Below are 23,809 nucleotides of genomic sequence, written 5' to 3' on the forward strand. Positions count from 1 at the left end.
AACAAGGACGAATAGTGTATTAACTGTAGAGTGGAGCTTGAAATTCTGATATCTGTTCAAATATCAAAAACGGCATTTCAATCTTTGGGAGTTTTACGCTTCCAAAGTCTGGAAGTTTAATTCAGGAAAATAAATTACTACTCTTTAGGTCTAATAAGTATAAACCTGCTATTACAATTTAAAAAAATTCCTCTCGACATGATGGAAGACAAAAGGAGATTCTTTTACATCTGAGTTACTATTTGGCAACATAAATTGTTGACATTACGGCGTAAAAATCACTTCTCAACCCCTAACTTCTAAAATATTGCAGTGATCAAAAAACGTTAAATACAAAAGTCGTTCGTCTTAATGAGGTGCTAATTTGGCTAATTTTATTTTCAATATTGAGAAAACTATAACGAAATGAAAATTTCAACTCCCCCCCCCCCCACCACCACCACCACCATTTCCACTTCCTTTGAGCTAGATGGCCCATTTACGAACTCGTTCAAGATATATGCATTACTAACAACATATTCCATGTCGGGTAAAATCCAAGTAAAATAACTCTAATTATTCTGTTTACAAGATAACATGAGCAAAGCGTTCACGCATATATATAATGTATAAACTTTTAAGCTGATGTCTTGGCATAGAGATAGCAAGTCTTCCCCGTCATCTGGGCGTCCCGGTTCGGGCATGGTTGTTCTGTGAGGTGTGTGAATGTGCCTCCCTATAAAAAGGGGCTGTGCAAGCGAATGTGACGCATGAAGTAGCTAAGTCGTACTCATGGTCCTAGTTGGCTCTACTGAAAAATCAAGAGACACCCACTCGGCTTAAATCGCTGACAGATCTGTCAGGCGGCTTGTGAAGTGCCATAAGTAACAGCAACATAAACTTTTGAATGAAGAGGTCTAGAGGCTTTGAATTTTAGGGACCATAATCGGTAAAGAATTGAAAGAAATTTTCCAGCAGTTTTGTCATGAGAACCATTGCAGTAGGCAGTCTTCCTATAAGAATCTAATACGTTCCCCGGAAAATTTAACTTTGCTTCCGAAAGTAACCAAAGTGATTAATATAACTAATGTGTGTGCAATAACAAGACATATGGAATATATTAAAGTTTACTCTTGATTATCTAACAGCGATAACGTATCCTCAAGAAAAAGGCATTTAATGTACCTTTAACAATATGGCATATGAGTTAATGGCATCGAATAATGCTTTTCGATGCCATTAACTCATAGTGTTGAGTTAATAATGTGCATGAATGACCTATTAATTCAACAATGGAAAACACTGTAAAAATATTATAAACATTTTTACAAAAATTATTAAAAATTATTCATTTAAGGAAATCAACATTATATATATATACACACTCAAGAGCCAAAACATTATGACCACCCCTACATTTTGCAATGAACTCGCCTGGATGACGTGCAAGGCACGTGATCAGGTGGAAGTGGTATTTAACTGCTGCTGGAGAGTCTGAAGAATCATTCTTTCACTTACTTCTGTGTGTGATGGGAAAGGCTGCGGATCTAAGCGACTTTGATAGAGGGCAGGTTGTAATGGCTCGAAGGCTCGGAACAAGTATTTCCGAAACTGCACGACTCGTGGGTTGTGCGCGATCTACAGTTGTTAGTACTTATGCAAAGGGGGTAAATGACGGTGAAAGCAACAGTAGACGACATGGTGTTGGACGTCCACACGCTATCAAAGAAAAAAGTCGTCGGAGACTGTCTCGCATGGTGAAGCAAAACCGGAGCCAGACAGTGGCTCAGCTGACAGCCCAATACAATGCAGGGCCAAGTAGAATAGTATCGGAGCACACTGTTCAGCGGATACTCTTGGATATGGGGCTACGCAGCAAACGTCCCACTCGTGTGCCTTTGCTGACCAAGCGTCATCGCCAACTGCGCCTGCGCTGGGTCCGGGAACATCGCGACTGGTCCATGGATAAGTGGGAGAGAGTTGCCTGGTCAGATGAATCACGGTTTGTCATGCATCACGCCAATGGCCGTGTCAGGATACGCCGTCTTCCAGGCGAACAGTTGCTCCCTCAATGTACAGTAGATCATACACAGGCCTTTGGTGGCGGTATTATGCTTTGGGGGACGTTCTCTTGGGCGTCTCTGGGACCCGTGGTTGTGGTAGAGCATACCATGAATGCTACATGGTATCTGAACATCATTGCGGACCAGTTGCACCCTTACATGGCCTCTGTTTTTCCAGCTGGAAATGGAATGTTCCAACAGGACAACGCCCCGTGTCACAAAGCTAAAATTGTGTTGGAGTGGTTCCAGGAACATGATGCTGCATTCCAGTTAATGTCCTGGCCGCCTAACTCACTGGGTCTTAATCCAATAGAACACCTTTGGGATGACATGGGACGGCAGCTCAGAGTTCAAAGACCACCAATTCGCAATATCTCGGATTTGCGTGACCGTTGCTTAAACATTTGGTACAATCTGTCTCCGGCCATCTACCAAGGACTTGTGGCATCCATGCCAAGGCGAGTTGAAGCTGTGTTGCGCGCCAAAGTTGGGCCAACTCGTTATTTACAGGTGGTCATAATGTTTTGGCTCTTGAGTGTATATATATATATATATATATATTTAAAGATTTGTAAAAATAGTTTCTGTTCAATAATATGCTCCAAAATCGGAGAGAAAAATAATTATAAGTTTAATTTTTTAAAATTCTGATATTTTGAAAATCTTTTTTCACGAGCACTTATTACTTCAGAAGTAGTTAAGTGCCAAATTTGGTCATTCTAGGTTCACCGGTATGCTCCAGTGTCGACAGCGTTTTGAATGGTGTTTTCATCTTGCAGTCACACAATTTATAGACAACATGTGAAATCTCAGGTTAAAATATCTAAATAATAATTAAATATATACTGCGCAGCAGAAAGCTCTCATGTTAAGCATCTTTAGAGAGAAATTGACTTATAATTTTTTTCGTTTCATGCGTGCATCATTGCTGTAAGTCTAAATGCAATACTTTTTTCTAAATATAATATTACAAATAAAATTTTTGATAATAATTGTAAAAAAGAACTAAATTAGCTTAAAGATTTGAGACTACATAAATAAATTTAAAAAAAATCGTTTTCTCAAAAATGAAAAGAAATAGGAACTAATTAAATGTATGTACCTTATTTTGAGTCAATCATTTCCTTTAAACTATCAGTAGGGTCAAATGCAACAAAACGTGCCTCGGATTCTTATTTCCCTGGTTTTTATCAGAAAATTCTTGTTTTGAAAGTTTGTTGAGAGGTCAGATTGTATTTGACTTCCGATAAAAATCTTACACAACAAAAGGAAATCCCATTTTGATATATATACACACAGAATATCATTGCTACGACAGAAGTATTTTGATAAATACATGCAGAAGAGGGGTTTTCCAGTCATACGATCACTTTTTAAATAATGCTTGCAGTCAATTTTGTTGTTGATTGTTCTATCTCTATATATTGTAAGAAATCAGCTTCTTTTAAATTCCTTTCAGATAACATGGAAAATTCTATATACTAGTACTGTATTACTTAATCTATGCGTTTAACTAAACGCATACATTATGCAATACTTTAATAGACTAACTAAATAAAAATTAAATTAATATAAAATATTGATGTAACGGAAATCTGCAGCTTTGAGAATTTATTAAATTAAAAAAAATTACTATTTAAAAACTAATAATCAAGCTGGAAATTTTAAATAATTTATTTTGAAGCTTTATTAGGGCTATAATATCTTAATCCTGACCGATCAAATAAGAGAGTAGCCTAACAAAACAATTTTTTTATTTTCAGCCTTAAATATGTACACAAAAACAACTTGTTCTCATCTAGGTAAATATTATTTACAAAATTCACGCAGCAGTTGAAAGTTTAATCATGAAATAGTTCCTCGATCAAATCGGAGAATAGACATAAAAAAAAAACTGCTACTACGGGACTGCTCCAGAAATCCACCGATCTTTATCGGGTGGATCCTAGCACAGAAACGCGAATCACACTTAGATTTTCACAAAATCAGGAACAACTTCGAACACCGACGTCCCTCCGACTTCTCCTTCGACACCTCTCACTGCTCTCCTCTCTTTTATCTTTTTTTTTTTTTTTTTGTAAACAAAAATGTCGCAGTTTATTTCCATCAGATCTCCGCTTTTGATTTTCTTATTGATGAACTTGAGTTCCCTATCAACCAATAGCTGCTCAGCAATGCTTCTTCAATGATCTTCAGTCGATAGTGGGAATCTCTGTTCAGAATCCATCTTTGTAGTTGACCCTTCAATTCACAGCTAACGTCGGCTAAAGTCCACCTGACTTCAACACTTAATGACAACGGTTGTTGGTGATTGATCGTTTCTTGAAGATTGGAGGTGTCCCTTCATAAAGGAAAAAAAAGTTCAGAATCTGGATGTTTTGACGTTCCTCTCCCTTGAAGACATGATGGATTTATTTGAAACGACGAGACACCCATCTGTGGGTTTCCACCTGAATACAAAAAATTATCAGTCACAAAGAAAGACTCCACTAGTAAAAATGATCCACATTTGGCGGTCCGTAGGCGCTTAACTATGTATGGGAAAACGGGTGACGTTACATCTAGCCAATTATCATGTGATGAAAAAGTGGAAACGTTACAGGGTAAATTTTGGATGAATCTTGTGTCAAATGAGGAATCTAATCGTTTAAGTTTTTTCTTATTCTTTTCTTGAGTAACCTAAACGATAATTCAGTAAAATTCCTCAGATTCCTAAAATTTACTTATACTTACTGCATTAGAGCATGCAGTTTAATTTTCGAGGATTGAAATTCGTAAGTGAATAACCCCGATATGTTTGATTATGTGCAATTTACGACGTATTTTAGTCATCATTTTATATATTAGTTAAAAGGGGGTTATTTAGCTATACTAAACTTTGAAACATTAAAGCTTAATGCAACCAGCTAAACGTTATATTTGTTTCAATATACACTGAGGTAACAAAAGTCATGGGATAGCAATATGCAAATATACAAATAGCAGTAGTATCACATACAAAATATATAAATAGGTAGTGCATTAGCTGGGCTTCATTTGTATTCGAGTGATTCATATGGAAAGGTTCCTGACGTGATTAGGGCCACAATACGGAAATTAATACACTTTGAGCGTGGAATAATAGTTGGAACTAGACGCACGAGATATTCCTTTTCGGAAATCGTTAGAGAATTAATTCATCCTTCCGAGATCTACAAGGTCAAGAGTGTGCTAAGAATACCTAATATCAAGCATAACTTTTCACCATGGACAACGCAGTGGCCGACCACCTGTACTTTATGACCGAAACAATCGGCATGTGCTTAGAATTGTCAGTGGTAACAGACAAACAACACTGCATGAAATAGCCGTAGGAAACAATAAGGGACGTGCAATGGATTTGTTCGCTAAGACAGTGCGGCGAAATTTGGCTTTAATGGGCTATGGTAGCAGCAGAAATACTCGGGTGCCTTTATTAACAGCATGGTATTCATTGCAGCGTCTCTCCTGGGCTCGTGACCACATCGGTTGGCCCCTAAACGATTGGAAAACCGTGACTTAGCTAGATAAGTCACGATTGGAGTTGGTAAAAGTTGATGGTGGGATTCGAGTGTGGCACAGAGCCAAGGAAGCTATGGATGGCCAAGTTGTCTACAAGGCACTGTGTAAGCTGTTGGTGGCTCCATAATGGTGGGGTTGTTTTTTCCATGGAATCGACTAGTCCTCTGGTCCAACTGAACCAATCATTGACTAGAAATGGTTATGTTATGTTTAGTTACGGATACCACTTTATAAATTTTAAGCATGGTACATTGATACATCACTTCATTGAGTTCTCATTTTTAAAGCAATTGCTACAATCTGTGACATAATTTCTACAATTTATGGCAAATAAATTTTCAATAAAAAGGGATCATAAAGTTAAGGAAAACTGGCGAACCTTTGATATTTGATCTTACTAAGACTCTTTTTTCCTAAAAGTTTCTATAAAATGAAATTTTAGGCAGCAACAGCAGCAAATATTAATAAACTTATTTATTAATCTTCATTTTACTATTTAGTTAGATATATTTAAAGTGAATAAATGAACATAATTAAAAAATATAATTACTTGATAATGAAACTAATATAGATCTGCTAGTATGATCTTAGTTGAGGTCCATGAGGTAAATAAAACATATTTTATAGAAGTAACAAGTATAATGGTTGATAAGCTGAATTCTTGAGCTGTTTAAAAAATTCTTATTTTATTATGATATAATTAGGCGTTTCGAAGAAAAATTCACAAAATGCATGTGTAGATGCGAGATTTTAAAATGTCTCAGGATTTTTCAATAAAAATGATTTTTTAATGGCGTTTTTTTACACTAATTAAATGCATGGCAGTCATGATGTCGAGTTTTAGACTGATGTATTATATAAAGGCATCGTTTTAAAGCTACATGGTGATTTTGGAGGACCAGAGCTTGTATTTTAGTAAGATAAGGACTATGCCTATGATGGCACCTACCTTTCCAAATTTCCATGCCATATCAATATGAAAGCGTTTGACCACATCTGAAAATTTAACGTGCATTAGACCCATATATATGTATTTTGTTGGAATCGAGTCCTGAACTTATGATAACCCAGCTTGAACCCAAGATCTTTCCATTAGGCCATGATGGTTCAGATTATAATTCCGAATACAAACATTTAATCAGAACTTTTCTCTTAGTAATTTTTATGTCTGAAGGAGTTCATTCGTTAATTTCTTTATAATATTGCGAAAATACTTTTGGCGGAACCATTTTTTTTAAGGATTTTTATTTATTTTATTTTACCATTTGTTTTCTTGATAAAATTTTTTTTATCCTTGAAGGCATTAAATACAGTAGAATTTTCGTTACCGAAACATTTTTAGATTTCTTTCTGGGGAACATTTTACGAAGTTTCGTATTTAACAATTTTTTTTATATAAAATTTTGATTTTGAAAGATATTTGATCTTGCTCTCTATATCACAAAAAAAAATTTTTTTTAGGACCAAGTTTCTCGTTATTTTGAAAACATTCTGAAGGATTTTTCTTACCTTGCAACATTTTGAACCATTTTCCTTATGAAAATTTCAGCAGCTCATTCTAAACCGGCCGCCATTAAAAATGACAGCTTCTGACTTAATATGAAAACTATTGAAGAAGGTTAAAACTGACCCCATATTTTCACGTTGAGAAAGGAATTATAATTACTGAATGTCATTCGAGTACGACATATAATAAAATGTAATGAGACATAATGTGTAATGAAGAGGTTTATAAAGAATAAAATGTAAACAGCATTTGAAACAATACGAGAAGAATTGAAGTTTCAAGAAAATGTTGCATATAATTTGTTCCAACCTTTAGGAAAGATTGAAAGTTTTTCTAAAAAAGGTCTTCTGCCTAATAAATATGTACAAAGCAGAATTATAATTTCAATCAAAATCAAGCAGTCATTTTTATTTTCTCGTATACGTAATATAGAGAAAATATTGTAATCGTCAAAAAATTCCAACTCGAGATTTTGACGAATTTCCACGTTTCAGACCCCATTGAGTTCGAAAAACACGTTTTTGGAAAATGTTCGTCTATTTGTGAGAAAGCTAACTCAAAAACGGTTTGAGCTAGGCGTATGAAATTTGGTTCACACCGAATTTGCGGATTTCCATCAAAGTTAATACGATAACTATAAAACGAATAGAGCCAGCTTGATAAAATTCTGTACATAGATTTAACGTGTATACTGTAGACATGTAGCAAATTTTGAGTCAAATCAAACAAAGGGGGGTTGATCGTCTGTTGGTCTATACTTTCAGAAATATATAAACGCAATAATTCAAAAATTCAATGACACAAATATATCAAATTTGGTTGTGATTTTGTGACTACAATTGTAGATCTATGACACATTTTGGTTTAATTCGAATTGGGAAAAACGCATCTAAAGCACAAATTCTATTTTTGGGTACTATTAACTGCTTGTCAGGGTTTAATCATCAGAAAACTTGCCTAGGACCACACTATATATCCAGTAAAACTATATATTCAGTTCCACAGTATATATTCATACACATAATATCCACACTATATTTTCAATTCACTCAGTAAAAATGCTTAATTCACAGCAAAGATTCATATTTTGTAACTTTTGTACACCAATACCCTGCTAGGCTTTCCTTCTATTAAAGAGTATGCCAGAAAGTTTTGGGAAGACCATTCTCGCTGGTTCAATAAATTTTACTCTTTGTTATTTAGATTGTTTTTCTTCCCTTTTCCCTAATTTAGTTTATAAATTTCTATGAGGAGAATTTTGTTTACAACGAAATTTTTTAAAGGAATGACTTGTTTAAGTCGATGTTTGAATGATTTTATTCAACTTTTTGTATAATGAACGGAAAAGATCCTTTGATTGGCAATTATAATTGAATTACAACATTACCTACTAATACTTAATATTTTTAAGTACATGTATACTGAAGAGACAATTTATTTTCAATTAAAATTATGAAACAATTTTTTCACCAGAAAAAATTTAGTCCAAAAAGATTCTCTAATTTCATGCATAGTGATATTATCTGCTTAGCTACCATGGTTTAATTTATTGTTAAATTTCAAAATATTATTTTGTGAAGGTAAAATATTTAACGAAAGACAACATGCCTGAAATAGAATGATGTTTACAGATAACTCGAAAGTGGGTACACATGATTACAAAAATTGTCAACAGTTAGAAAAGCCTGGACACAGTCTAGAGATCACTGTGGCTAATCGTAGCAACTGCTGATTTTTGGACCCTTACTAGACTGACCTGTACGTTCGTATCAATAAATATCGTCAAGACACTCATTTGATTCCAGTTTCTTATTCATCTGAGATCTTCAAACAACACTTCCCAGTCTTTTGAAGTGGTATTTTGTTTATTAAGATTGCTTTTTACTAAAAAGAAGGCGTCTTTGAACATTTGAGCTGAAGTCAGGTCAGTTGTGAAATTCCAAATTTCAATAAATTGTGGAATGTATTTGTACTGAATGTTGTCCGTATTTTTATGCTGCATCAGAGCTTTGGTCAATTTGTATATTCGAATTTATAAGAATAAGAATATTTTTTTTATAATAAAGCATTAATGATGGAGTTTAAAATATCAAAAATCTATAAATTAAGAGCGGTTGTGACGGAGTACATTTGTTTGGAAATTTGGAAAAATAGATATAATAAATAAATTTGATATTTATAGACAAACAGTATTTAACATTATTAATTGTTTTAAACAGAAAAATATCAGAAGCGTTTTGAAAAATGATGTGAAGAATTAAAAGAAATAAAGAAAAATGCACGTGATATTCTAAAATACTGAGATATGTTCTAATTTAATATAAATAATTTCAATGCAAATATTTGTATTTATAATATAAATATTCTTGTAATACAATTTTTATTATAAATATTTATTAAATGTATTTATCTATATTTGTTTATAAAGTTTTTTTTAGTAATTAAATATTTTATTGAGTTAAACTATACTATAAATTCATTCTTCAATAATAAATTTATGAGAATATAATACAAATTGTTTAAATAAAAAAAAAGTACAACTAAAATTGAATGATAAGAGTAACGTATTTGGATTATAGTACTTAAAGCTAACATGAGTTTAAATTTTTAATCTTCCATCGAAGGAAATGCTTACATTCATTATATTACAAGTTTGTATCTTTGCTTCTGAAAAGCATTTTTAATCGAATGTCGGAAATAGAATGACTATATATTTGACAAAAAATAAGCATACAATAATGTATTCAATACAAATACTATATCATTCACTTACATTCTAACTATTTCTATTATTTTTAATCAAATAAAACTGTAGTAATAAAAATCGAACTGATATGTTTAATATTATTTTACAATAAAATGCAAAGGAGATTTAGATCTATATTTTTTAAAATTATTTTTAACTTTTTGGTAAATTATTTCCCCTTCTGCATTGTTACAAACATAAATAAATGAAAATATTAATCTTAATAGAATTTGGATATCCAGAAAAAGAAATTCATCCATTTATATCCTTAAACATAATTAAGATTCGTAAAAACTTTCTCCTATTTTAATTTGTAGAATATTTTGATTGTTAGCAACATAAAAATGAATTTGAAATTTATTCGTATTAATTTAATATCTCAATTATAAAAATATAATTAAATTTCATGAAATCATTTACTGTCAGATCTTTCAAAAGATATAGCTGAATTCTGTGTTATATAGACTCGATCCTAAGAAAAGAAAGTTTTCATTTTGTTAAAATGCTCTATTAAAAGGAATTTTATATTTTAAATAATTAATTATAAACAAATTTAACACAATTATTGTTATACAAATCTCAACTTCTAACAACACTAGAAATCGCGTCAGTAGTCAATGCGAAAATTAACTATTGTAACCATGCAGCATGATTTTTTGATTAACCATGGCATGATTAGTTCTATCCTATCAGAAAGTAAATCCAACAAAACACTTTTACTTCAGTACTGTTTACCTAAAAATAACCAAGTTGTACGACATAAAGAAATGTACTTTTATTTTTGTGAAGCAAAGTGTATAAGGTATTCTCTCCTTCACAATCTAATGTCATGTCTTCATTTTGTTTTTAGATCTAATTAAAATATTTGAAGTTAAAATATTTTACACCATACGTCTATCCTATCAGAAAGTAAATCCAACAAAACACTTTTACTTCAGTACTGTTTACCTAAAAATAACCAAGTTGTACGACATAAAGAAATGTACTTTTATTTTTGTGAAGCAAACTGTATAAGGTATTCTCTCCCATACAATCTAATGTCATGTCTTCATAACCTGACTTTTTATAAAAATGCAGAATTTTGTTTTTAGATCTAATTAAAATATTTGAAGTTAAAATATTTTACACCATAATATACTAAATTGTAACTTAAAGCACGTCAGATTCTTTGACATATTCATTATACATTAAAAAATAAAACTCAAATACATAAAAATATGAAAAAAAAGGAAATTTTGCATTGGAAACTCTAAAAACATCTTAAAATACTGTTAGAAAGGTTTCTAAAATGAACTAGAAATCCATTCTATTATATAAAAGAAGCTAAGAACTTAAGCCATAAACTAAAATATTTATTTCAAAAAATCTATGAACATTTTTTAACCATTTATGAAATAAATATAATATTCATATGGTACATTATTATCTCGTCTGAATAATCTAATGCATTAAAATTTCAAGTGAATATTTCGTAAAAATTTTAAAAAGTATAAAAGTACTATACGGCTGGCTATACTACTAAAGTAAGCAGCAGAACTTATCAATTCGATTTTTGTAGAAAATTGCACGCTAAAAGTCCGTAATTTCACAATATTTCTATATATTTTTTTAATTTCCTTTACTTTTGGCTTAAAATAAATAGATTTTGTTTCTTCCATAATTAATTTTTTTTACAGAGTTTGTTCTTAGCAACAGAGCAAACTTTAGCTAAGTAACAAAAAAAAAATATCTTTCTTTTAAAAAGCTTATGCTTAAACAAAACATTTGTTACTTTCTTATCAACAAATGAACTATTTCGAAATTACTATTCTTAGCTTTACTATAATTAGCCATATATTTAAGAATTTCCGATTAGAATAGTTCAAAAGTCAAAGTGGCGAAATCAGAATTCCGTTGCCATAAGTCACCTAATGAAATAACAAATAACAGAAAATTTTATCAATGTCTAATTATCTCAAATAATATCTATGGCATCTTGTAAGGAAGTTTATTTTTTATGGCATTCTAATATTTCGTCTCCAAATTAGAATTTTTTTACAGCTTTTCACGAATTAAAATTGTTTTTACATCCACTTCGATCTTTTTATAAAATATATTTTGAAGTAGTATTCATAAATCCCAATCCTAAATGGCATTCTTAGTTCCTAAAATTTCTAAATTTTGTTTAACTTTTTATATATTTTATATAAGAATATTTAAAGGAAGTTTTTATTATGAGATTTATGCAGAATTACCTCAATTCACTTATTCAATCATATTTGCTGATGTATTTTAGTTTCAAACACTTTCTTTCTAGTTTTTTTTTTTTTTTTTTCTATACTGAAAATTTATCAAATACTAATTTAAAATTATAGTTTGAAAATTAAATATATTTATAATTTTCTATGCATAGCAAAAATATGTACGAAATGTAAATATATATATATATATATATATATATATATATATATATATATAAAATTATTCTTTGAAATCAATCAATTAACAAGCGAGTAAAATGAAAAACAAATAATCTGCATTTCAGATTTAATTTTTTACTGCAATATATTATATGTTTCTATGAAATAATAGAAGATAATATGACTTCTAGATTGTGAATTTTTTCTGAATTTGTGTAGTGATTTAAATCAAGTTAATACACGGGATGTCCACTCTTATCGTGGCCCAGCAGCTAATTTCTGAATAGCTAAACATAGAAATATGGTTCCAGGTGGAAAGAGTTCTAAATGACAAGAAGAATTATATTCAATGCTGTTTGAATCAATAAATATATTTTTCAAAAATTACGAATTCTAACTTATTATACAGTTCCCCGCTCCGATCAATAATTATTTAGTAAAATATTCTTGAGATTATAGCATTTTAAGCAAAAAAAAAAAAAAAAAACTCTTCTGTGACTAAAATTACTCACATTTTGAAAGAATGAAAATCTTTATTTTAAATAAATTTTTAGCTAAATTCGGGATTTTAACTGTTTATTTGCAAATTAATATATATAATGCTATCTTACTTTGCCCTTATATTACATTTGCATGCGAGCCTACATTTAAGTTATATAGCCATAACATTGTCAATTTTAGTGATAAAACAATTGAACTTTCTTATGACATGCTTTAGGCGATTTATTTCTATTTCTAAATACGATTGATAGAACGGGAGGATCATATAAAAAAGAATTCGAAACTTTTTTCAGAATTACATTTATTGACGCAAACAACATAAAATATAATATTTTTCCTGATATAAACCATTTTTCATCTGGAACTGAAGGTCTGTATCTAATGGTTTAGAACTTAGCAGTTGAGAACATTAAAAACGAACACCATGTATATTAAATAAAATGAGTATTCATTTAATGAAAATTATCAAATTCCATCCAAATTATAATCATTTTAGTATTTCTTGGTGACAAATTATGAGTCTTTGATATAAGAGATATGTTTTGCATTTAATATAAATCATTTTTCTTTTTCTAAAATGGTCCCAATCCTCTTTTTCTCTAGAGACATGTTTATTAATAGTTACTATTTTAAATTTTCCATTGTATTACTGCTTTAGAGTCGATTTTTTTAAAAAAAAATACTTAGCTTTATAAAAATCAAACTAATTTTATCTAATAATTTTGTCTGAAAAATGAACTATATCTTATAACATGATGTTCATTCTGTCGATATTGGAAAAATTGGCATTGTTTGCAGAAATGGTGGTAAGATTTTTTAATTAAAATTATATTGAAGTTAGAAATATAATTGAATTGTGTATAATTGTATTTATTCTCTGTTAGATTTTTTTTGTTGTTAATCTCTTATTTTTATCTGAAAAATAAATTGTTACACATTTTGACACTTTTTTTATAGCTACACTTAAATAAGATTTCAATGCAATAAGGCATAATATAATATAATATAAATTTTATATTTGCAAGAATTTAAGCTAATCATGATTATAATTATCAAAAGAAGCAAAAAGTCCTAAGCAAGGAAGAAAATTAAAATTAACTCACTTTCAGTCAGCAGCATTTCTATCCCAAAACACTCCTTGTCAGGCTATTGAAACAAATAAAAGAAGACATGTTTTAGATTTCTCCATTTAAGATTTTATCACCTAGATTCTTATTTTGAAAGTGTGTCTGTTGAAAGGTCAGTTTCGTGTTTGACGACATGTAGTCTGACGAAAGGTCAAATTAGACACAACAAGAATTTGACAATCTAGTATGTGTTACACCTTATCGAAGTAAATGCATCTTATGTTGAATTGCAGTCGAATAAAATGAAAGTAATTACTTTTAAATAGAATTTTACGGTTAAAATAATCAGATTCTAACTATAAATTTATCAATAAAAATTCAAATTAGAAAGCTCATGTATGATATACATATTTCAATTCAAAACTCTTTCGTAAATTTAAAAAGCTTATTTTCCTTATATAATTTGCATGTTTTATAAGAAATGTTTGATTAAAAGATGTTAGAAAAAAATTTAGATATCTAATGTTTGGGGATTTTAAAATTTAGACAATACAAAAAGAGGTGAATTACTCCCTCAGTTACGATATAAAAGAAAATCACTAAAACACCTGTTTTCTCCGAATAAATAGCTCATACTGTACATTTTTTTCTTATATTTTACAGATTTTAACTGTTCATCAATTAAACAGACTCGAATGTGTTCCTCTGCCAAACAATGACGTCAGCTAACAGAAGATATTCCCCAGAGATGGTGGCATATCCTAACCGTTTCACTGAGAGTGAACCTCTTCTTAGAACTCGTGTACATCAAACTGAGTAAGATTTTTTTTCTCTTCAAAATATACTGTTATGGCTGGCCTTTTTGCGAAGTGGCTGGGAATCCTTGACCAAAGCCCGATGTGATAATGGTAGATTCACCGGTAGGCGGCATATTAAACAGAATACTTAAAAATAAGTAAAATGTACTCATTCTCCAGTACCTCAGGTTGTTATAATAGCTCCGAGTACAATAGACTGAAGTTTGAGAAATGCATGTACTCACTTTTTGAATACGTACAGGGATTTGATTATGAGTATGTGTTTTTCCAAATATGCAGAAATTATGCAAACCTAAAATTTGCAAAACAAAATCTCGACTAACACGGTTGGATCAAGAGGGATTCGAACACAAACCGTTCGATCTGCAGCCCAATGCGCTGGCAAGTAGGTTAACTCGCGCAATAGCGGTGTATTCCAAGAAAGGTTTTAAGCATGATCGTCAGTCTTTTTATGCCTCATAAACCAAATGCTAAATTTTCCAGATTACATTCTCTTCCGAAATATCAATTCATAAAATACGATTTTTTTTACAAGGGGAAAAAAAACAATATTAAGAGTAAATTAAAATAACTAAAATAACATTTATGTATAAAATAATAAATAAAGACATGTTGTAGGTGAAATTCGACAGCTGGCGCCAACAAAGAAATGTCTTTAAATAATATTAACAAGGAAACTATTTTTCCTTCATATTTGTTTTAATTGGCCCTTATATTTGCCTTTGCAAAAAATTTCATATTTTTTGAAGTGATATTTCGGAAGACAATGTGATCTGGGATCTTTAACATTAGGTCTGTGGGGTAGAAAAAGACTAAGGAACATCCCTAAAGGTAGTTGACAAATTGAGTACTCAATCTGCCTTTCTATTCATACACGATACGCAACTCATTTGCTCAAGATATAATTCGTCATTTTGAAGGGCACAATCTAATCTTCTTCACGCTATCACGTTGTTACAGCATATACGTTCACTGAATAATTTCTATTATGGCTTTACTATGAGAACAGAATAACACGAGATCATGTTTTTATATATTAAAAGCTTATTTTTAGCTCAGAGGTGTCACTTATATTTGAACTCGTTTCTGAAATAATTGCACTTAAAAAAAACAGTACACAAAAGTACTCATTTTTAAATATTTCATTTTTCATTTCATTCATCATAATAGTGTGTAAAACAGTCTGCTCTTTATTTCTTTCTTCCTACTTTGGCCGATCGTCCCAAGCTACTTCGCGAATTGGCCGGCCAAAGCCCGAAATCAAGAAAAGATCGAACATTGGCCGGTAAGTTTACAGCAACGTTGGCCAACACGCGAATTGGCTGATTTCGGACTTTGGCCATTATATATATAAGTGAATATATTGATCAGTGGCTGCTCATTTAGCGCCAAATTTGTTTGTCAAATCTAAACAGCCACAACAATATCAAGCTACTATGTTATTACACATAGAAATATTGCATCTAGTTACATTTTTTTAATCTACGAGATGGAAAAATTTCTACAAGTCTTGTAAATAATTTAAAAGAATACTTTAAATATTATTTGATAATTGAATGATTCTTAGCATAAATAAATTATAATCAATTACGATTATTAAGAAAGAAATTAAATGAATATTTCTAAGTAAATTGATGCCTGACGCATCATTAAATATTCTATTGTTTTTTATTGTAGAAGCGTTCAAAAAATATTTCAATTGAAGCTTTCTGATTTAAGCTTTGTAAATTTTTTCCCAATAGATGTGAAGGATACGATATTAATACGAAGATATGTGGATTACATTTGGACGGACCGGATAGTATCCGTGCATACTGGGTAGCTTTCTCCGCATTTTTCATCAGCTTTATTACAGCTGGCATCGGAAGAGTTTCCGGAATTTTGTTACCGCATTTATTGACGGAATTTGGCATCGATAGGGAGATGGCTTCTGTACCATTTTCAGTACAGTTGGCACTGAGGAATTTATTAGGTGAGCAGATGTTAAAATGTTTGGAATATAACCTAGCAAGAAAAGACAATGATATACTATTAATTTTTTATCATTGATTTTCAGGACCGATTGTCGGTGTATTGGGTCACAAGTTTGGAGTCAGAAAGATCACGCTCCTTGGAGTAGTCATTTTAGCATTCAGTACAGCTTTATGCTGTAGTACTCATAATTATTTTTGGGTCATCGTTTATTGGGGTTATTTTTCTGGTAAGTAATACGATTATTACATAAATAAAGTTTTTTATGATCTAACATAAAAGTATTGATTATTTTGCCCACTATTATATGAGCGTTTCTTCCTAATGCTCCGTATAAAATTATTATTATTTGCAAAATAGGAAAAAAAAATTTTTGTTCAGAATTCATTCAAGAAATTATATAAAGAACATTCAAAGGGCAATTATAATCCTATTAAATCTCAGTTAAAAAATGTGTGATAATTTTCTTAATGATTCTTGACAGAATATACAAATGAGTGTCTTTATATTAAAAACAATTCGAAAAACTAAAGAAACAATCCTTCAGTTCCAACCACAGGTCTTGTTTCGCAAACTTTTTATTTCATATGAAAGCTTTTTACCACTAGATACATCATAAACGGTCGCCATGTTTCCCATCATTCTGTTTTCGAGAAATATATAAAATAATACTTCACAATATATTTTCCATATTGAAAAACGTCGTCTACAGATACTATAATGATTTTATTAATTTTTATTTGGCATGAAAGTTTGTATTCCTTGTATACGTCATTAGTTGACATCTGCCCTAATCCCGTTGTCCATTTTTAGAAAGAATTATGAGGAACAAAGCAATCCAACAGGATACTGCAATACAGCGACTGTACCAATACAGCAATACAGCGACTGTACCAATTTTGGTAATTGTTATTTCATATGAAAGCTAATTATTTTTAGATACATCATCAACAGTCGCCTGCTCGCTCCATTTTCCCCAAACTGCAAAATAAAATCTTGATAGAGGCTTCTGCTTCAGCAATCAGATTAATTTCGCCAATTTTATTCTTCAACTGATATTTACGATTTTTTGGTGCATAGCAAACCAGTCATTTCTTTTTTTGTGTTAAGATTTGGGCTGATTAATTTCGCCAATTTTGTTCTCCAATTAATATTTACGATTTTTTGGTGCATAGCAAACCAGTCAATAATTTCTATTTTTATTGCACAAGTATGGTTTAAAAAAGCATTTACTTTTTGTGTGTGTGTGTGTTAAGGTTTCGGGCAATTTAAAAATCAAACTTGGCTAACATCAATAAATTAATATTTTTAACATGTAGGAGAAAAACAGGTCATCGAAGGAGGCTAATCAATTATAAAAGACAGATTAATAATACAATGAAATTTAATGAATTCTTTGGAAAAAGAAAAGAAATAAACGTGGCTATAAATTGATAAAAATGTTATCTATTTCTCATCTTTAAATTTTCTTTTTTCTTTTTTCAACTTTGGTAAATCAAAGTTTTTAACAATTTTTGAGGGTTATTCCTCGGTAGCAATGATCCTTCACTTAACTGATCGCAGTATTAAGCTATTAAAATGATAATAATGTTTACAAACTATGTTTTCCTATAATCGAAGGACTCAATTCATTAATTTTATTTAATAATAATATTGTTTATTACTTCTTATTAAGAAGATTGAAAGCTTCTGATATCACTGCATATTAATATTTCTTAATTCCTGTTACTTTTTCAAGTATATTAAAAAAGAATATAAATAAGATACCCAATTCAAAATTCCTAAAATTTCCAAATTCGACATAAATCTTCATCATATTATGATTTATTACTTAACGTTCAGGCATTTTATAGAATGCTTATTTTTTTATGACTAAACTTAAACTTTTTCTCATTCTCATGAATGCCTTATTATTTCTTTCAAATATAATAATATAATATGCCTTCCCTGTCTTTCTAATTTTACAATAGTAATGCTTTGTAAATATTATGCACATTAAATTTCACATTAAAAATTGGCATGAATATAATGGCTATGTAAATTTAGAACTTCCCTTCCCAATATAATTTAATTGAATGATTTCGTTATAAATTGGCATAAATATAATGACTATTTAAATTTTGAAGTTCCTTCCATATTTTTGAATTATATATAAAGCAGTTTTTCATGTTTCTTTTAACTTATTCATTACAGAATTTTAAACTGCTTTTATACTTTTTTAGGTGTTGGTATTGCTTTGTGTACCAGTTTGCTTCAGCTTACAGTTGGTCAGTATTTTGAGAGAAATAAAGCAACAGCTATGGGATTTAGTTTAGCAGGTGGTTGTCTTGGATCTATTACTTTACCGTCAATTGTAGAACTCCTGCTTCAGCTTTTTCCTTTAAAATATGTTTTCTTATGTATGGGAATAATGATCTCTACAACTGTATTTTTTGCCTGGTCCTTAAAGGAGCCCCCTTGGCTCAATGCACAGAATCAACCCTCAGAAAATTATGACCAGTTGGACACAGTACGAGCAATGGTTTCTTTGGAAAATTCCCTTCAGATGCTTCAAGTTAAGGATTTTAGCCAGCAAAGTCATTCAGCCGGACTAGGTATAATAAAAACCTTTGTCATAAATATGCCAAATATTACATTTCTTAGGAAACATAAAGAGCTTATTATCAAGTTGCTAAGAAGAGGAACGCAGAAAACGTTCGAAAAGGACAAATATCGTTTAGAAACCTCCATACGAAATAGCATGGAAGATTTGTTTCAATATATAGATAGATTCTTAAAAAACCTCACAGAAAAGAATTTTATGAATCAATCAATCTTTGTCTCAAGCGAAACCAATCCAGCAGTGACTGGACAAGAAATATCTTTAATAGATATTGTAGATAGCTCCAACAAAAGCACAAGAAATTCTATAACAATGAAATTGGAAAAAATCAGTCTTATGACTCTTTCAGAAATAATGGCTTTATGTCCTAATGAAAACAAACATGATATTTTAAAAATATCTAAAGAAATTAGAAATCTATGCAGTATAGCTACTCGATTGGAAAAACAGGAAAATGGTCTATTATTATCTAAAAGCACTGTGCAAGATATACAAATCCAAAATGAAGAACCAAACATTTTTAATTCAAAATGTCATCATCTCAGTCTACTGCGCATTTTTTTAATTCAATGCGTTTGGAATCATTTGAAACCAGTGATCATTTTATACAGAAATCCTTTATTTTTACTCATTTCCATTTGTAGATTAATTCACTTCATTATATTTGTTCCGGTTTTGGTTATCATCGTAGATTTCATGATGGAAAAGGGCTTACCAGAATTAGATGGCCAGTACGGAATCATATCATTGTCTGTCGGTGATTTTATTGGACGAATGTTTACAGGTTGGGTGACGGACAAAGGTTTTCTAAGTCTACCAAATTTCATGGCAATTATAATGTTGCTGCAGTGTGCCAGCACTGTTACTTTACCACTCATATATAACAGAAACATGATGCTTGTAGCACTTAGCATTTTTGGTTTACTTCAGGGTTCCAATTTCGTTCGACATCCAGTCCTAATTTCAAATTACATGGATAAAGAAGAACAGCCCTTTGCAATGGGATGCTTAAGTTTTTTTTCTGGAATTTTCGCATGTATATTACCATATTATGTTGGTAAGTATTTTCATTTCATCTGCTATTCAAAAACATTTTACTTAACTCTTTGATGGAATTTTTCAAAATTTTTTTTCACCTCATTTTTTATGAAAATAGATTCCAAATAGGACAATTTTTTTCCCTCAATGTTTGTTTTTTTTCTCCCTTTTTTTTTAAGTTGCTGGGATATAATAATTCCATACCAAGAATGCTTTGTTTTTCTGTATAAAACCTAATTATTTTTAGTTATAATGAAATTTTATTTATATATTACCAATACCTACTTTATATTTTTTTTTTTGTAAAAAAAAAGTGTAATGCTTACCAATAAATCAAAACTGGCGAAAATATACTTATAGGAGACTTCAAAAACAATGGTTTTTTTTGGAAGCAATAAGATTCTATCTATAAGATTAAATATAAAAGGAGTGCGCCTGTATTTTCTCATCAATGAGTTTCAAAGTAATTCTTAAAATGTGAATGGAACAAATAGGCTCATTAGTGATCAGACATTAAAATTTTCTTTAAAAATATTTTAAGTCAACTACAGTATCCGTATTAAAATTTAAAATAAAATATCGTTATTCTGGCTGTAATATAGTATGTTCTTTACTCAAAAAAAAAAAAAAAAGAAGACCAAATTCAGCTAAATTTAGCAATCTTATTAAAACAATAAACAGTTATTTTCTGTAGATGTAAAATAAGATATAGATAATTTTATAGATAAGATATAGATAATTTTATAGATAAGATATAGATAATTTTATAGATAAGATATAGATAATTTTATAGATAAGATATAATTAATTTTATAGACGTATTTTATATAAAATTAAATGAAAATTCATTAATTAGCTATAAACCAAAATTTCTGTTTCGTTTCTCTTTTTTGATTTTGGAGCAAATTATTCTTCGGGTATTTTTTTTTTCTTCTCATTTTTTATTAATTTTTCAAAGTTTAATGAATAGTTGAATCGATACAAACGTATCTGAAATAAAGAAATTTATTGATACTCCGTTGCTAGACAACTTATTTTCTTTCATTTTTTTATATACATTTTTATTTTTAAATATTTTTAGCAACTTTTTTTTTAAACCAGTTTTGAAAGATTTATAAATCTTATTAATAGAATTAAAAGTTATTCTCATTAAAATTTCCTGTCATCTTATCTGTTTTGACTTTTGAAGAAACTATCACTTGAAAATTAATACATTAAAAATGCTTTTCCATTTGGTAAAAAATTACTAGGAAAGAAAATTGTACTAATTCAAATGGAAATTTCTTCATAAAGTGGAGTTTGGTTTGGTTTGGTTATATTAACGTCCCGTTTGAAGCAACACTTGGGCTATTTTGGGACGGACCTCGTAATTTTGAACCACGGTCAGATGACGATCATACAGTGGAGAATTTAGTGACTAATATGTGTACACGGAAATTCAATCTCGCGTACGCATGCAATCTACAGAAAACTTTTCTCGTTCGAATAAAATTGATGATGATTCCTTTATAGATATTTAAAAGAGTAAATGATTAGTTTTTGCAAAGTTCGATAAATATGAAATTAATTAAACTATATTTAAAATGGATATAAAACCATTTACAATTTACCCAATTTCACTTGAATATTTTACAGCTTTGCTCTGACGTGCTGTCTGATATATTGTAAAAATTCTGCTACGTATTCAACACTAAACACTACAACTGAATTAGAGTTACATTTACAGACCATTTACTACTACTGAATTACATTTACATTTACAGATACTGAATTACATAATTACATTTCTAATATCAGATGACTCTATTTTGACGCACTTAGAGTCAACTGATGAGCTAGAAGACAGAATGAATCAAAATTTGGCAGATCTGGCTGCCTTTCTTTCTTTCATAACAAACGAATAAATATACATATATCAATAGTAAGAACAAGGAAAATATATGTGCCTTGTTCAACACAACCATATTTTTTTACAATCCTATTTTTTGTTTACTATATACTGGGTGTTCATTAATTATTGTCGGGGTTTCTGTACCTCACAACTTTCAAATAAAAAAATATTACGCAAAAACCGATTACGTATTCGTAAATTACAACTCAAAGAATTTTATTAATGATATTAAAAAGATTAATGAATTTGCACATGGCTGCCCTTCGTGGCTCGTAACACATCGAGACGAAATTCGATTTCCCTCCACGTGTTCTCCAGCATTTGTGGGGTAACATTTTGAATCGCAGTAACAATTCTGCGCTTCTTCTCATCAAGGGAGGGCACAGGGGTCTTGTACACAATGTTCTTGACAAACCCCCATAGAAAGAAGTCCAGCGGTGTTATATCTGGTGCTCGGTCTTCCCGCTCCCTTTCGGTGTAGAACGCTACCAGTTTCCTGAAATTGTGTTAACCAGCGTCTGATAGAATTATCCGAAGGAGGATCTTTCTTGTACGTGGTCCTGAAGCGACATAGAGTAGTTATGACTGATTTAGTTTCGAAAAACCACAATACACACATTGCGTTTTCTTGCACGATCGCTTTTATTTATGACGTCATAATTACCCAAACTGCAAATGCGCTAAGATCGCATTGTTGCCACGTAAAATTCTTTGAGTTGTAATTTACGAATACGTAATCGGTTTTTGCGTAATATTTTTTATTCGAAAGTTATGAAGTACGGAAATCCCGACAATAATTAATGAACACCCTGTATTATCCATTTCATATTTTCTTTTTTCACAGCCAATACACTCGCCTCTCTACGGTGAAAAGTCAATCGCAACTCGTCAGATTCATACTCTACCAATTTCCTGAATATTTCTTTGCCTTTTATTTCATTTTTGAGTATGAATTTATTCAGATATTTTTTTCTGCTGCTGTTCTACCACATTCTGTTCTACTATTGAATATTTATTTATAAAATGATGAATAATTTAATCTTGTCTTTCTTTTCAGGACTTTCCAAGGACACTTTGGGAACATATGATTTCCTGTTTTATTTAAGTGGACCAATTGGAGCTTGTACTGGTTTTATTTGGTTCCTTGTACCAAAATTTGAGCGTTTCTACTGTACAGAAAAAACTACAACAGAGTTGGATGAACCGGTTTGACCATTCTTAAAACAACCATTTTGATGCTTGTTTATAAAATCAAGTCCAGTTCATTGGATTGGGAGATTCGAAAATTCTGAATAATCATAAAAAATTAGAGAAATGTTATTTAAAGAATAAATTTATATAACAAGGATTTTAAGAGAAAAAAAGAATGAAATTATTCGTGTAAGCATTTGAGATTATCATAATATTGAGATCCCAAGAAATTTTAATTTCGGGGGAACGTTCTGTTACAGAATTCAACAATTTCTTGAATTCTAAAAAAAAATGTCTTTAAGAATTTATGACTTTTATGCCCTACGTTATTAAACTTTAATTATCCCTAATTATTTTAACTGAAATAAAAAGAAATTAATTTAATTTGTTTTAATTTTAAAAAAGTATAAACTACAGACAAGTGAAAAATTTTTAAAAATTAACATCATTATTCTTATAAAACGTCAGTAAACATAAATTTATCTTTTTTATGTTA

General features: G+C 30.4%; 1 protein-coding gene across 3 annotated transcripts in view; it reads left to right on the forward strand.

The window, feature by feature from the left end:
• LOC129964054 (uncharacterized) overlaps positions 1-23,548 on the forward strand; it is a 28,313-nt gene extending 4,765 nt beyond the window's left edge. Inside the window, exons 1-6 of one of the 3 annotated variants that reach the window (XM_056078724.1) lie at positions 8,890-9,013; positions 14,466-14,618; positions 16,363-16,592; positions 16,677-16,820; positions 18,814-20,250; positions 23,180-23,548. In XM_056078724.1, coding sequence (XP_055934699.1) covers positions 14,518-14,618; positions 16,363-16,592; positions 16,677-16,820; positions 18,814-20,250; positions 23,180-23,334 — 2,067 coding nt within the window. In that variant the 5' untranslated portion in view covers positions 8,890-9,013; positions 14,466-14,517 and the 3' untranslated portion in view covers positions 23,335-23,548. Of the gene's footprint in view, positions 1-8,889; positions 9,014-14,059; positions 14,111-14,465; positions 14,619-16,362; positions 16,593-16,676; positions 16,821-18,813; positions 20,251-23,179 lie in introns of those variants that run through there. The other 2 variants (XM_056078726.1, XM_056078725.1) reach the window with 2 other exon arrangements.
• The last annotated feature ends 261 nt before the right edge of the window (positions 23,549-23,809 follow it).

This window comes from Argiope bruennichi, chromosome 3 (assembly GCF_947563725.1).
Source record: "Argiope bruennichi chromosome 3, qqArgBrue1.1, whole genome shotgun sequence".
NCBI lineage: Eukaryota > Metazoa > Arthropoda > Arachnida > Araneae > Araneidae > Argiope > Argiope bruennichi.